The sequence below is a fragment of the Nelumbo lutea genome, chromosome 1 (assembly GCF_056320005.1).
Source record: "Nelumbo lutea isolate HS-2025 chromosome 1, American lotus-T2T, whole genome shotgun sequence".
In the NCBI taxonomy this organism is placed as follows: Eukaryota; Viridiplantae; Streptophyta; class Magnoliopsida; order Proteales; family Nelumbonaceae; genus Nelumbo; species Nelumbo lutea.
The window spans coordinates 102,208,080-102,224,561 of record NC_142684.1 but is presented as its reverse complement, the minus strand read 5'-3'; the positions used below and the strand labels follow the sequence as shown (position 1 = coordinate 102,224,561).

At 35.1% G+C, this 16,482-nt stretch overlaps 1 protein-coding gene across 2 annotated transcripts in view; it reads right to left on the bottom strand.

Moving 5' to 3' along the window:
• Nucleotides 1–3,611: 3,611 nt before the first annotated feature.
• The window catches only part of LOC148876471 (uncharacterized), a 29,727-nt gene continuing 16,856 nt past the window's right edge, over nucleotides 3,612–16,482 (bottom strand). Inside the window, exons 4-9 of one of the 2 annotated variants that reach the window (XM_088984339.1) lie at nucleotides 13,886–14,004; nucleotides 13,730–13,808; nucleotides 11,085–11,166; nucleotides 8,812–8,904; nucleotides 4,860–5,059; nucleotides 3,612–4,131 (exon numbers count right to left, since the gene is read on the bottom strand). In XM_088984339.1, the coding sequence (XP_088840465.1) occupies nucleotides 4,116–4,131; nucleotides 4,860–5,059; nucleotides 8,812–8,904; nucleotides 11,085–11,166; nucleotides 13,730–13,808; nucleotides 13,886–14,004 (589 nt within the window). In that variant the 3' untranslated portion in view covers nucleotides 3,612–4,115. Of the gene's footprint in view, nucleotides 5,060–8,811; nucleotides 8,905–11,084; nucleotides 11,167–13,729; nucleotides 13,809–13,885; nucleotides 14,005–16,482 lie in introns of both variants that reach the window. The other variant, XM_088984332.1, reaches the window with a different exon arrangement.

The window sequence follows — 16,482 nt, the reverse complement described above, 5'->3', positions numbered from 1 at the left end:
TCTTGCTCCACAATAAATCTCAAAATGAGAAGACAATTTCATAACAAAGGAGCTTCCTACTCCACGGTATTTCTCCTTTGAATCGGTGAGAGAAAATGAAGGGGATTGAGAGAGAGAGAGAGAGCCATGTGGAGGGGTCTGCCGCTAGGGGTGTCCACAGTTCAATTAACCGAACCATGGCCCTTTTTTGTAAACCAAACCGGTGGTACCGGTTTTTTCATTTTGCCAAACCGAAACCAAATCGGTACCACCGGTTTCAGTTTTTGACCGGTTGGGTTCTTCGGTTCTTCGATTTTTTATATTTATAATATATATAATATAAATATATGTATAATATTATATTATAAATAATAAATTATATATAATATATTTATAAATAGATCATTATAAATATAATATAAGTATATATTTATATATATATAATTTTATATATAATAAATATAAAATATGTGACATATATTAAAAATATATATATAACATATATATATATATACCGGTCGGTTCGGTTAACGGTTGGTTTTTTGTAGGTTAGCCAAAAATCAAACCGGTCCTTTGATTTTTCAAAAATTCCTAACTGAAACCGAACTGATCAATTTGGTTAACTGCATTTTGCGGTTAGGTTTTCTCAGTTCGGTTCGGTTTTTTGGTTTTTCATGAACATCCCTATCCGCCACTGTTGCAGCGACGGTGATGAAACAAGGGCAAGAGGGACTTGCAATGGTAAGAAGAAAGGAGCTTTTACATAAGGGCTAAACAGGGATTTCAGCCCTACTGTTAATATTTTAACGACAATGGTAATATTTCAAAACAGCAGGGGTATACTCAAACAGTAGGAGTATACATAGTCAATTAGCTAAATCATAAGGGTAGTTTAAGAAATTTGTTTTGCTATTTTTTTTTTGAAAATGCCCGTAGGCATTTGCTAACTTTTTTAGTGTCCCTTAGCCACAATCCGTTCACATGATATATAGATTTTTTTAAAATCTAATATTTCTCTTTTTTGATTGATTTTGTCATTCATTGTTCTTCCAATTTTTAAAATAAAATTCAATATGATGATAAAAAATATAGACTTCAACCTTTACTTATTCAAAGGCCAAGAACACAAAAGGGAATTTTTAAACATTTGGATCATCCTAAAATTTTGAAAATTAAAATCAAACACCAAGAAAAATTCTGAGTGCCTATCAGTTGCATTGCAATTTATGATCAACAAACTATAATTCGTTTCCCAGCGAATCTGGGTTTATGCATTAGGACTAAAGGTACTATTGTGTTGATGATAATCTAGAATTGAAGCCTCCTCATTTTTTGCCCAAAGAAAGGTGATAATTGGAACCGGGTAATAAATGTTTTGAAAAAATTGGGAGGGAATAGTGTGCTGCAAATGGAAATGATATCCAATTATCCGAATTTCAATTCAACAATTTTTTTTTCCGGTTAAGTAGGATTAAATGTTTATTTAATTTCAGTTTTGAAATTAACACAAAACTGTAGCAGTGTAGGTTTCTAGGTTAGCGTTCCAATCAGCTTCGTGGGTGGGTTATGACCCAAGAGTTGCATATATGTGCCAATCACACCTACTGCCTTGCTTGAAATGATCAATCAATTATGAGCCTTAAAGCTTCCATCCTTTAGAAGGCCAATACTATTTAAGCAAGTTTTTAACCTCTCTACAGCATCCATTTGAATATGGGAAGTAGTAGGTACGCCAGTTGCTCTCCTTTCTCTTATTGTTTCATACTCCATTAGAGAAGGCACAACCATTTTGAAGTCAGTGGGTCTGATACTTTTTCCTATGGTTCCACAAATTTCACAAATAGTAGGCCCGTGATTAATGAACCACTTCAACGCACAAGCATAATGTGCAAGAGCAAGGTCATTTTATTCAAGAACATCCAAACTCAATAAGGGTGTGTTGATGGTAATATGAACCTGCTTCTAGATCAGTATGACAAATGAATAGCTACCCATCTAGGCTAACAAGCTCAATAAACCCAGACTTCCTTCCACAATTATTTTTAATTTTACTTTCAGTACATTTTGGGTCTCTTTTGTTATTAGAAATTGAATCCTCATTGATTTGTGAGACTTCCTGCAATGGAGGTGTAATATCGAAGAATCCCAATTCAGCATCTCACATTCTGTTAGGTTCAACACATTGGCATGGTCGACAAGTTGCCAAGGTTGCATCTTTATGTGTACTTTGATGCAATGTGGAATGTGTACCTAAATTTTCCTTATCTCATTTGAGGATAAGCTGTCATTATTGACTCTACCATTGATCTCTGTATATGATCTTAATTAGAGACCATTAAATCAAATAAGGCTCTCTAGGATTCAAACAATACACTTTGTAGTTTGCACTACCTTAACCATTGTATCATTTTTCTTCTGCAATCTCACCCAATAAAGTTAATGTAAGGCCAAGTAGTCCATTTTGAACTTCTAAAAAACAAATGCTAAGTACCAGTTTTCCAATATAGAACTCACGGGAAACAAAAAGACTTGAACCAAAAATGTAAGTGAATCTATGCTTTTAAGAAATCCATGATTATTGAACAACTTTAAAATAAGTATTGAATTAGATGAGTAGAGAGAGCACAGAATGTTGAAACTTCCATTTATTCTTTCTTCTAAAAAATTGCAGATACCAACATCTTCTAGAACTACACCAAGATGATACTGATGAGCAGGATGGAATATTTTTGAATAAGGGAGTTTGAGAACCTGCTGCAGTTGTTGAGCTCCTTGGGAGTCAATATGTTAGGGTCGAGCAGGATGATACTCATGAGAGTTTCTTGGTTAGCCTAATAATCTTAACCAAAGCTCTGGCTTTCCTAGGTGACTTCTAAAGACAATTTTCTGCATTGGTCAGTTGCCACTGGGAAACAATTGACCAGAGATAACCTACCAAGGGAAGATATGCAGATCCAGGATCAATCCTGTGGTTTATGTGGGATGGCAGCCGAATGTCTGGACCACCTCTGAATTCATCGTCCTTTTTATTTTTGAACACACAATAAAAAACCAACTAAAATAAAGCAAAACACCCCACAGAGGCCAACCCCCTTACAAAAGGAAACAAAAGCAATTCAAAACAATGTGATCCTGATGAAAAAAACATCTCCCTTTCCAGCTCCAAGCACCCACAAGCGCCACCCGGCAAGGACCAAATCAAAACTCCGGCCCCCTAACAGACTCTTATTCATTCAGTCTTATTGTTCAATTTTTGAATGCAATCTTCTTGTTGTCTTCTGACTCCATTATTGTGTTTTCTTACTATGTTGGTAGGCCCAATGCCAAAAGGGCCTCCTCTTATCTTGCAAAAACTCAATGCCAAACGGACCTCCTTTTATCTGTTGTTGACTCTCTCTCTCTCTGCTTTTTTGAGATCTGCATCTTCTAATTGAGTTTAAATTTACAACTGCTTTTTCCAATTCTCCAACATTCTGACCTCTATCTAACCCATCTTCCCCTCTCAATTCTTCTTCCTTTAGTTTGATCAGCAGACCAAATCACAAAAATAACCATCATCATCAATTGTTTGTTACTTAAATAAATCCAGCAGAAGCCACAAAAATTATATGCAATAAAGAGTTGAAATTTTAATTCCATAGTTTTGCTTCACAGTTTAATGATACAGTATTGAGATCCCTCTCCATAAATATTAATACATTGCTTTGTACTCTGTACACCAAGATCAGGCTCAAATTAAAAGATAAGGAAAACTTAAGAAGAAAACAAATTAAAGATTATTGTTTCCCTTGAATTCAATTACCTCTATAAAGAATTCAACAAAAATGAATTTACAGTTGGGATTAGAGGAGTATATAATAAGACATTCTAGGTGGTTCACCAAGTTTAAGAATCTTTGCAACAAGTCAGCACACAGTTCTCCAGGAAGTTGGTAAGTTGAGAAGTATATAGATTTGGGTCATTTCTGAAGTGGTCAGCATGGGGTGTGGAGATAAAGTTGCAGGCCCGGACCTCACGCCCCACCTTTTGCTTCTCCTCTATAAAGGACTCTAGAGATTCTACTGGAATGACCCTATCTGCAGAACTGTAGATGTATAACTGTGGACAAGGTGGTGGTTATGATGATAGAAGACCCATCACATCAGAGAGCCTCTTGTAATTCAACAAAATGAAAGACAATCAGATGCAAACGAAGATAATGTTGCAGATCAAGCAACAAGAGCATGATTTATTTATGGATTTTGTAAGCTATTTTGTTTAAATGCTGGAGAAGAGAATTATTTTTTAAGAGCTATGATTTATTCACTTGAAAGAGGCAGATAACAACTATTTTCTAGGATTTTATAAACCCAGCTAAACACCCTTCTAGTCACAAGAGCAGTTTAATCTATATTTCAATAAAAGGGAATTGTTTGTAATTTTGTATTGGTAATAATAGGTTCCAATAAAAGCACAACTATGCAACATGACTATTCTTAAACAGGAACAGGAATGTAAGGTTCGGTATGCTTCACATAGTCAACTACTGATATCACAAAAGTGGTTAGCCAGTCAGGTGGTATTCATCAAATTCACCTGGGGGCGGGAGTTGATTGGTCAAAGCTATTTCAGTATCATCACAAATTTACCAAAATAAAACTACATCATGGTGAAATTGGTTTCAGTGCTCACACTGTTCGTACAGTCTTGTGAGCATTGAAGCCGATATTCCTCATGGTTATATTTGAACATGCTTTTACATGTAAATCATGGAGAGGAATTTTCCAAAGAAAATACAGTAAACATCTGTATGTTACAAGTTGGACATACAAAGTGGAAGTGAATCAGTTGAGATATGATTAAATGTAAAAACCAGTGATAATTAGGAAACGACACCTAACCTGTTAATTGTTAGAAGATTAAGAACCACTTTAAAGAACTTCTCCAAAACGGTCAACAAAGCTGTTTCAGTTGCAGCAGGTTTGGTTTGAAAAGAAGTTTTTATGTCAACTAAGCTCTCTGTACCAGCTTCTTTTGATCTAATTAATCCTCTTGTTGCAATGCTCTGCTTTTTCAAAAATGCAATAGAGAAACCTGAAGCCTAGACATAGAAAATGAAATAAGAAAAGATACATGGTTTTAGTATATTTTACTGACCATAAAAGAAAGAATGACAACATATAATACTTGAAAGTCAAAACTATTCCAGAAGACACATGGATTACGGAGTGTTGTGCACATTGCATAAACTGTATTCTACTAAAGAAAATTTACCCAGACAAATTTCCATAGCATCACACTCCCATAGAAATTCAAAAAAGGAATAACCAGAAAAGGTATAAAAGGCTATACAAACTGGATGGGGTATCACCTTGGAATCTCCTAAACTACCTAGTAAATTAATTTTGAATGTGTAATATCTTGTTCTTACAATATGCAAAGTCAATTGCTCCTAATAGAAGAACTTATCTATTGTTAACTTTTAAGTTTTTAATTGAAGATGACACATATATAGAAGAACTTATAATATTACTCCCTGGTAGCACAACTTGGTATTTTAGCAAATTTGAAGTCTTGACAGTATGCCTGGCCAGAAATAAGAGGAAGAGAAGAGAAGAGAAGAGGAGAAGAAGAGAAGAGGAGAGGATAAAAGAGAGAAGGGTTTTGCAATGTAACAGTGCTGGCGGCGCCAACCTTTATTTTAATATATATAGGGTGACAGAAATAACAAGGAAAAAGACCATTGTGCCCCTGAGTACAATAACAGACATAATTGAAAGAAAAAACACTTTAATTAGCCAAACAGACCCTAACATCAGCAACTAAATTATTTTAACACTCCCCCTCAAGTTGGAGCATAGATGTCAATCACGCCCAACTTGTCACACAAATCTTTGTGCCGCACATGAAGAAGACCTTTGGTGAAGATATCTGCGAGTTGTTCTTCTGAGCTGACATATGGTGTACACACTTTTCTACTTTGAAGTTTCTCTCTAATTAAATGCTTGTCCACTTCAATGTGTTTCGTCCTATCATGTAGAATTGGATTAGCAGCAATATTGATGGCAACTTTATTGTCACAGTAGAGTGACATAGGATTGCTCACTGTGAAACCCAGTTCACCTAACAGATTTCTTATCTACATGATTTCCGCAACCCCATGTGCCATCGCTCAATACTTTGCTTCAGCACTGGATCTAGCCACCACACTTTGCTTCCAGGTTTCCTCCTACAAAGGGCACAATACCCACTAGTAGACTTTCGATCATTGACTGCTCCTACCCAATCTGCATCAGTATATACTTCTTCCTTTAAGTGACCATGTTTCTGGAACAACAAACCAGTTCCGGAAAACTTCTTGACGTATCTCAGGATCCTCTCTGCAGCTTCAAAGTGAGTTGTCCTAGGATTGTGCATGAACTGACTAAGGACACCCACTGCATAAGCAATATCAGGCCTGGTCATAGACAAATACAAAAGTCTCCCAACGAATCTCTGGAACTTCTTCACATCTTTCAAAAACTCTCCCTGACTGCCTCCCAGATGATGATTAGATTCAATTGGTGAGTCAATTGGTTTTACCCCCAACTTGCATGTATCTTCTAGTAGATCTAGTACATATTTCCGTTGGAAAATAAATATGCCCTTGTGAGAGCAGGCAACTTCAATTCCAAGGAAATAACGTAAGGGGCCTAAATCTTTCACCTCAAATTGAGTGGCTAAGAATTTTTTTAGTCTTCGTATTTCAGCCTCCCAATCTCCTGTGATCACTATGTCATCCACATACACAATAGGAGCTGCAATTTTCCCTTCACCTCTTTTCACAAATAGAGTGTGATCTGACTGGCATTGTTTGAACCCCATCTATTGAACTGCTAAATGGAACTTACTAAACCAAGCCCGAGATGATTGTTTCAACCCATATAAATATTTTTTTAACCTGCACACGTTTTGTTCACTGCCTTTGGCACAGAACCCTGGAGGTTGGGTCATGTACACTTCCTCTTCCAAGTCACCATTCAAGAAAACATTTTTTATGTCCAATTGGTAAAGTTCCCAGTCAAGATTTGCTGCCAATGAAAGAAGGATCCTGATAGAGTTCATCTTGGCTACTAGAGCAAAAGTCTCTGCATAGTCCACTCCATATACCTGTGTAAAACCTCTTGCTACCAGTCTAGCCTTGTACCTTTCAACAGTTCCATCAGCCTTGTGTTTCACTGTGATCACCCACTTGCAACCCACTGGTTCCTTCCCTTTAAGAAGGTCCACCAACTCCCATGTGCCATTTTTGTGTAAATCATCAATTTCTTCCTACATTGCATCTATCCATTCAGGTTTAGACAAAGCTTCTGCCACATTCTTAGGAACGGGGACACTGTCCACAGAAGAGAGAAAGACACGGCATGAAGGCAAAACATGCTCATAGGACACAAAATTAGAGATAGGATGATTAGTGGTACAAGACCTAACACCCTTCTTCTTAGCAATAGGAATATTAAGATCATTGGTGACAGGTGAATCAACATTTAAAGGAACATACATATCAATGGGAGCAAGTGTACCTGGCTGATGAGACGGATCTGCCTCAGGTGAATCCGATGATGTTGGTTGCATAGTGTTAGGCTCTACGACTCTTGAACTCTGTTGGCTCTTATGGCGACGATAAAAAAACCGGAATGGAGGAGGATCGGGTAAAGGAGGTAGTTGAATTTGAGTCATTGCCTATTTCTCCTCAACCCTACTCTCCCCCTGAGGAGAAATTGAGAAAAATGTTGATTCTCAAAGAATGAAACATCAATGGAAACATAGTACTTGCGAGTAATGAGATCATAGCAGCGATACCCCTTTTGAGATAAAGGGTAACCAAGGAAAACACAAAGAATAGCCCAAGGATCAAGCTTACCATGAGTAGGGGACAGGTTATGGACAAATCAACGACACCCAAAAACACGCATCAGAATGGTGGACAGCAGGGCTATAGGGAACAAGAGCAAATGTGGGGCCTTATACTCTAGTAGCCAAGAGGGCATGCGATTGATGATATATGTCACACACAAGACTACAACCATCCAGTTGTAGATCTGTTTTCCTCATTCCAGATTCAGATCTTTGTTCTGCCCAGATTCAACAAGTTGGAAGAGTGAAGTCTGTTCAATCTGTTCTCTCAGTCAGTATTCCCGCTCTGATACCATCTTGACAGTGTGGCCGGCTAGAAATAAGAGAAAGAGAAAAGAAGAGAAGAAGAGAGAAGGGAGAAGAGAAGAGAAGGGATTAGCAATGTAACAGTGCTGGCGGTGCCAACCTTTATTTTAATATATATAGGGCAGTAGAAATAACAAGGGAAAAGACCCTTGTGCCTCTAAGTACAATAACATACATAATAGAAAGAAAAAATGAAATAAAAAACACTTTAACTAGCCAAATAGACCCTAACATCAACAACTAAATTATTTTAACATGAAGAAAGGAAATGAATGATCTCTCTAGTAAGTCATGATACCCCCTTCCCTGTGTAAATAATGCATCAAATAATATATACTCTTTAGTCTGTAAACATACTACAGTAAATTAAATGCATAACAATTAATAATACATGAAAATACTTACTGTGCAGCCTCTTCATTCATATGTTTTTGTGACTTCATGTATATTTTAATAAGTATTGATTCTAAAACTTCCTTTGGTGTAGGAACAGAGCCAATTGAAGAAACAGAAGGCTAGGAAGATAAAACCACAAATTATTGGTGAATTTCATCCAGAACCTAATTAAAATAGTTATAGAAGCCTAAACTTACATCCATTAGCCAAAAATGAGAGAATAAATATCTTGAAAACAAAAAACAACAGTACTACCTCAAACAATGCTTCTGCTAACATCGCAATCCTTGATATGCTAGCTCTAGCAATGTTGTCATCATCTGGAATGACGTCGTGTTCGATGCTGACCTGCCAAGATACATGACCTCTCATGTCCAGATAAATTTTCAAAGTGGCTACTAAGTTGCTGAAGTGTACAGACCTGTACTTCAGGTAAAGGAGAAGTCATTCTCTTAGGTATGCTAGACCAACAAGAAAAAAATGCATAAGAGGAAATTAAAAAGGATTTCATGTAAAATCATAAGAACAATGCAACAACAGTATTCTAATGCAGGCCTTGCTTAGAGCATAAAATGGACCAGTTAACAGGTTATAGGGGGATCTCCTCGGCCAAAAAACTCATCTAACCAGATGAATTTCATAGCAAATCTATAAATTCAGTTCTTTTCTGCCTATTAAAAGGGATTAGCATCAATGATAATCCATAAGAATCAAGATTTTGCTTAAGAATGCCCTAGCCAGGCCACAGAGCAGTCAAATGGTGGGAGCCAAATGCACTAACAATGCCTTAATAAGAATTGTTGCCATATGTCTGCTAGGTGCTAAAAAGTTTACAAAACTGTGATCTTATTCTTCTTCTCCTCTCAAGAAAATCAAGTCTACGCTCCAAAATGTCATGATATCTGGTGTCTCTTGTTCTTGAGGGCTCTACCTTGTCATTTTGAATGCTTTCAATAGAGCTTGGCATACTGGATAAAGGATAATTAGATGAAGTTGTTGGTGTTTCAGCATTCCTGTCAGAGGCTGATGTCCTTGTTACACCATCCCAAGCATGTCTCCCACTCCCCTGGCTAGAATCTCTAACCTCACTATCTTCATGTAGACAGCCAAACAATCCATCAGAGATTGAGTACTTGCGAAGAGCCCTATCACGGAGCCTGCCAACACTCATTGTTCGGCTAAATCGGACACTTCTTTCAACTGGTTCTCGACCTCTAATTCGTCTATCTGAATGCCTTGTTTCAATGCTCTATGGGAGAGTTCATCCTCAAATGGGCCAGTTCATGGGAGATAATGTCTTTGTGGAGGATAGGGTACAAAGGACTGAGGGTTTGAGGGAGAAACCGAACAGGGAGAAATCCAAGAGAGGTTAGGGGAAAGGGAAATAGTGGAAGTTAGAGTGTTCTTCCTCGGTTCCGAGTGAGAACCCAAAGAGGGAGAACGTAGTGGGAGAGTATATCAACAAAACAGATGCATACAGAACAGAAAATTCCCATTTTGCCTTTCAATATCTAGCCAAACGGTTAGACAAAGAAGGGTAGTACATGTCCACCAAAATGTCCAGAATGGATAGCTATTCGCTTTTTTATCAATAGTATAGATTTTGTATCTGCCTCACAATTGTTGTCAGCCTTCATGCTTTCTAAAATAGAGAAGAATAGCACACATTCTCCCAATTCCCTATCAAGTAATGGTTGCCTTGAAGTAGGACATAAAACAATCTGCTTATCCCTTTTCTAAAACATAACAAACAGTTTCAGAACAAAATTTATGTTATCCTCGAAAAATCTCTCACCAAGCATTCCTTCCCCACACCATTCATCTTTCCAGAACCTCACCCTACTACCATTACCCACCACAAATTTCATAAATCTTGCAAATTCTGATGCTTTTTACAACCATGAATGCAATTTGAAGGCAATCAAACATTGATAACTTGTTTTGTCATTCTAAACAGTAAAAAACATAGTTTTAGGGGTGGGATGAAGTAAAAATCTGAATGATAGATTGCTACAAGAAAAAGGAAAGGATAAAATCTGATAGTAAAAAGAAAATAGGAAAAATTCAAAAATGGCTATGAAGCAATACCTTTTTTATACCATAATATTGAACTATATTCTCATGCTCAAACAAACTTAAAAGGGCAACTTCCTTAAGCAATAAGTAGGGAATTAGATAAAAATCCAAAGTTACATATTGATAAAAAAAAACCATAACCTAAACAATGGTCCTAGCCATCTATAGCCTTGGGAGGGGTGAATAGGATACAGACCTAACCTTTGGCTTTTTTACCCAAAGTGGCCACTCTCAAACTCGAGAATGCATTCTCATGCTTGTTAAACCCAAATTTTAAAAATTAAACCAAGTAATGTTCTATGTTGAAGTTAGGTATCAAATAAATGGAGTCTACTATGTGACCCCGAGTCCAAGAGAAGCCGAACAAATTTATCAAGACACGGTTTGAAGTGAAAAAAAGAAATGGGCAAAAACTTCCCTTCCAATTACAAGTTGGTACATCACACTCTAACCTGTTCAAGTTGATAAAGGCTTTGAATTCCCTGGTTTCCTTGATCAAGCAAAACTTCTTTCATAGCAAAAAAGAATCCATCGCTGCAAGGAAAATTTATGGTAGTGCATTAGCAATGATCAAGTTCAAATCTATATTAATAAGATCAAGTAAGCATTTTTCCCTTTCACCACAATCAATCATATCTCAGTCTGTAATACTATATATAGGCAAATGGTTTTGTAGTTGGGCCTAGTAGGAACCTCTCCTACATGACATACATTTTCCCTAACAATTGGAGTAACGATTTGATATATGATATATCCAAGTTGTACATTGGATAAGGGACTGTCTAGGTCAGCCACACTACATTTGGATTCTTTTTTGAATGATACAACACAAATTCAATAATTTAATCTAAAAAAAAATCTACAAATAATGTCCTATCTTGGTCAAACTCCCCCTTAAATAAAATGGAAAAGTACGGATAGACCCAATGTAGATTTTTTATTTCCATTGCAGAACTATTAACATTCAAAGTGTCAACAACCCACACTCTATGCACCAAAGCTTGCCCATGAATTAGCATCAATTCTGAGCTGGAACCTACCCCAAAAGTACTTTGGGCCTACGAATTTTGACGATGGGCTGAACTGTCATTCTCCCTAAATAAAATGGGGGCAAGTTAGAAGATATGGGTATTTTGGTTACATAAAATCCAAACATTCAAAAGCACGTTCATGGTCATTCAAAACCTATAGTGATATTCGAAAGTAGTGGAAGATAGGGTTTTATTTCTCGGTTGTCAAAGAGAAACCGAATGGATGAGGCTTAACGGAAGAAAATCTAAAGCGGTATTAGGAAGTAGTGGGAGATAGGCTCCTCTTCCTTGATTATTTGGAAGTAGTGGGAGCCATGGTTATTGAATTACTAACTTAGAGGTTAGACAAGTAAGGGTAGTATAGGTTCAATGAGTAGTGCAGAAAATGGGGATGTTCGCACCTTTATTAGTAATATAGTATAGATATGTACAAAAAGCCTAAAAGATACTTACACTTGAATTGCTTAAGAGTAAATCAAATTCACTTCACACCCACGCTTATGATTCTCAAAGCTGACAGGTTCGTAAAATTTCTTCAACAATGAGCACACGAATACATTGGGTGAGGAAAATAGCATGGTGAAGTAGGGTTCCAGCAAGCGGTAATTGTTCGTGTATGCATATTTACGGTCCATCACTTCCAATAAATGTCATAAATGGTTGAATAAAATTTCACTGAACCCACTTCATTTGCATCTTCCTTCAGGAAAAAAATTATATGCAAAAACACCTTGCAATTGGTGGGTAAGGTAAATGAGCTATGATAATAAATGACATTTTTGAGAAAGATATAAAAGTCTTCAATTTAATATAATAAGCCTTCAAAAGGAGTTTAAAAATGGATTTAGAGAAGTATAATGGAATATCAAATAGAAAGAAACAAGAGAAACTAAAATATGTGATTAATAAATAAATCACACAATGTAGAATCTTTGAAATTTCAAGGAGCACATCAAAGTTAAGTAGGTATAGTAGCTTATTTTGAACATATAGAACTTGAAATACTAAATTTAATTGAATTCCTATTATAATTAAAGTTGTTTTTGCAATAATGGAAAAGTTCTATTGAATGTTTGAAATTTTGGATGATTTCAGTCTTTCTCAGTCTTGATTTTTTTTTTTAATTTTATGTCTTTTCTCTCTTCGACGTCTTCTATCCATGTCACTTTTAAGTGGTGTAATTTGAACATGTCTGTTGCTATGACTTTTTCAGAAGTATGACTTGCATTGTTTCTATTGTCTACTTTTATGATGAAGGAGTATATCTTTCCTTTGAGACCTTGTAAATTTGTCATAAAATGATTGTCACATTTACCCTACAAGTAAGAATACTTTGTATTAGTTTATGGTAGTATGTGTTATATTAATATATTATTATAAGTATAAAATAATGATGTATAATATTATGATGCATACATAGAAAATGCATGTGAAATATCTTAAAGTACCTCTTTTTGTGCAATGACGAATTCAGATACTGTGCATCCAATGATGTTTTTTGCAGACTCGAATATTGTCACAGTGATCTTCCTAGTGTTGTCCAATATATTTAACCTTAACATGTATCTGATTCATGTAGAATTTATTATACTTAGTAGAGAAAAACTAAAATTTTTAATGCAATTTCAAGTTTGTGCTATAGATTACCTTTCTAAGTAAGTGGCTTCTTCGTTCTTGCATTTATTACAATATTCTCCTATTGTTGTGATATCTATTTTCTTATTACAATCACTGCAAGCATTATGTCTGTGATGAATGCCTTGATTGAGCAGTAATTTTTCTGCAACATAATCTAATATATTGTGAAAATATATAATAATGATATTAATATCGTAATTTGTTAAGAATTATAAGTTTAGTTGTCGTAGATAGTTATATTTACTTGAAAGCTTTGCCTCTCTATCAAGTCTTTTATTTTGATTTCCTCTAATTGATTTATCAAGTTAGATTTGACATGTGATATTATATCATCTTCGAAAACAAAAGAGTTTTTAAACCTTTACAAATGAAATATTTGTAATTAATATGGATATGTAGAAATATTTAGTTATAATAAAAGTATATACACTTCATTCATTGCTCCCGCCTGTGGAATTGGTGGATTAATTTGAATTGTTGAGGTCACCGTCATAGAAAGAGAGCCACCTGCATAGATATTAAGTTTTTTTAGGAGGTGTTGAAGAAGTTAAGTAATTTTGAATTAAAAATTACAAATTTATTACCTTCAAATGTTAATGCAGTTAAACATGTAAATGCTACCACTAGTTTTTGGTGAAGTTCTTTTAATAAGAATTCACCCTGTTCTTTAGCATACTCTCTCCATAATGTCATAAGCAATGAGCTGCGATTGTAAAAGGAAAAATGTAAAGTAATTAGTATTAAATTAATGAATTTAAATTTCTTATAGATGATTGAGCACACTGAAGTGTTGATATAGTAAGCTCTCTCTTTATGGAATGCTCTTCTTTATATTGAAATTTATGCAATCTGCCAACGTTAATAACAACTGCAAGTACATCTGAAAAAAAATGATGTTTGTTATTGTCTTTACATTATTATTAATATTTTAAACGAGTTGACATTATAAATATGGTAATCTTATTACTTACCAAAAAGCTCTTTACTTTTGATGTATCTGGTGAAGTCATTAAGATTGATGTAATTATATTTAAGTTTTGTAGAGTTGATTGAAATTGCGGCTTCTATGTTTGTTGTTAAATCAGTAATACACGGCTCATATTGTTTATGGACATTCTTGTATAATGGGTTGATGCTCTTTAGTTGGCTATTGGTGATGAAGTAGGTTTTGTTCTGGATAAGATCATCGTAAAATTTGTCTGCAATTGAATTAAACAATATGGCTTGCATTTGTTCTTCCTACAATGCAAAGTATATTTTTTAGTATGATTTTTTTTAGGAAATAAGAGTTAGGTATGGATACTTCTTCGTCAAAAACAATGGCCCTGAATTTTTTTCCACTTCCTCTATAGTTTTTGTAAGTGTCCATCGATCCTTTGTGTATGATCAATGCCTTCATAGTCAAATTTGTGTCATCTTCAAATAACAAGTTAAGGAGGACATAACCTGGTTCTTTATCCATTCTATACAAACATTTGAAATGTGTTAGATGAAAATAACATAAATATTTATTAGTAAAATGTAAATGACAAATAACTGGAAGTAGTTATCATATTTCTAAAAACAAGTAAAAAAATTACTTGTCTTTAAATGCACATTCAGATGGTATATGTTGTTAACATTTCTTTGTACACTATATTTTTTTTTGTGAAAATTCCTCTTCTTAATTGGTTGTTCAGGTTTTGATGAATATTTTTGTTGTTGAAGATGATAATCCTCTTGACAAAGCAATGTATAGTTGTCCATGTGAGAATACATGTTTTGGAAGATAAATGCCTATATGTGGAATTGTCTGGCCTTGAGCTTTATTTATTGTCATTGCAAAACTTAAACGAATAAAAAATTATTTTCGCTTGAGTTTAAATGGGAACCTTTCATCTTCAGATGGTGAGAGTGGAATTCGTGGAAGAAAAACTTGATTTCCGACATGTTATCTTGCAGCAGTTTGTTCATGTATGACATTGCGTTGGAAACTCTTGCAAACCATTCTTGTGCCATTGCATAAAAAGTTCGGTGGATCTAAGTTTCGAAGAAGAATGATAAGGCAATTCACTTTTAAATGGAATCGATGTGGAGGTAATCTGTTAGGAGTTATTGAATTTAAGGAATCAATGGGGTAGTAATTATTGGTGTAATCTTTTGCTAAGTCATAACTGAAGTAAGTGATTATCTCCCCCGAAAAAATCTGAATCAACTTGTCATTCAATGAATCTACGTATTCATTCTTCATCGCCAAGATCACACGTTTTATTATGTAATCAATTGAATCAACATTCTCCTATAGTGATGGGAACACTCAGTGGATCAACTCTTTTTTATCTGTTTCATCTTTTTTGCTTTCGATTACCATGATTGGTGGAATTTCAATCATATCATTTTGTATCACTAGTTTTGTTACATTTCCAACATTCATTAAAAATTCACTGAAACAAAGATCTGAGATGACCTTTATATTCATTGTAAGTTCAAATTTTTCCATACATGGCCATATGTAGGATTTTACAAGACTTGCATCAATTATCTCTAATCTTGTTCCTCTACGAACTATAGGAAGGACTTGTCGAAAATCTCCACCAAATACGATGACTTTTCCTCCAAATGGTAAACCATTGTTCATGATGTCTTTAAGATTTCTATCTAGTGTTTCAATTGATTTTCTTTGGCATCGGTGCTTCATTCGATATAATTTGATTTGCTCTTCCTAAAAGCTCTGTTGTAGCACTTCTTCACATTTGTTGCTTCACAGAAGATTAAAATTGTTGCAAAGAGCCATCGCATTGCTGTTGGCATACGAAACAACGATGCTTCTTCTAAACATTCTAATAAACTTTGGTCTAACTCTAATAAATGCCTTCTCTTAACTGATTCCTTGAAGGATGAACACCGTTTTCCATTAACAGTTAACAAATATTCATATGATGTTGGACCAAGGATATTGTTTAGTAGGAGCCTCAAGTAAAACCTTTCTCCTTCAGAAAGATTTGCACCGACTATACGACCAATAGCCTCTTTTTTCTTTCTAGGGGTTCATTTTTTGGCTTATTTTATCCAATCATAATGCTCAAGGAACTCACGATATAAATATTTCCTTGCATTTTCATCTCTTGAACAAGTCCGGAAGAAATTTGTTAGCATTATTGTAAATGCATTATTTGAATTTACAAGTTGAAGTAGGTTTTGG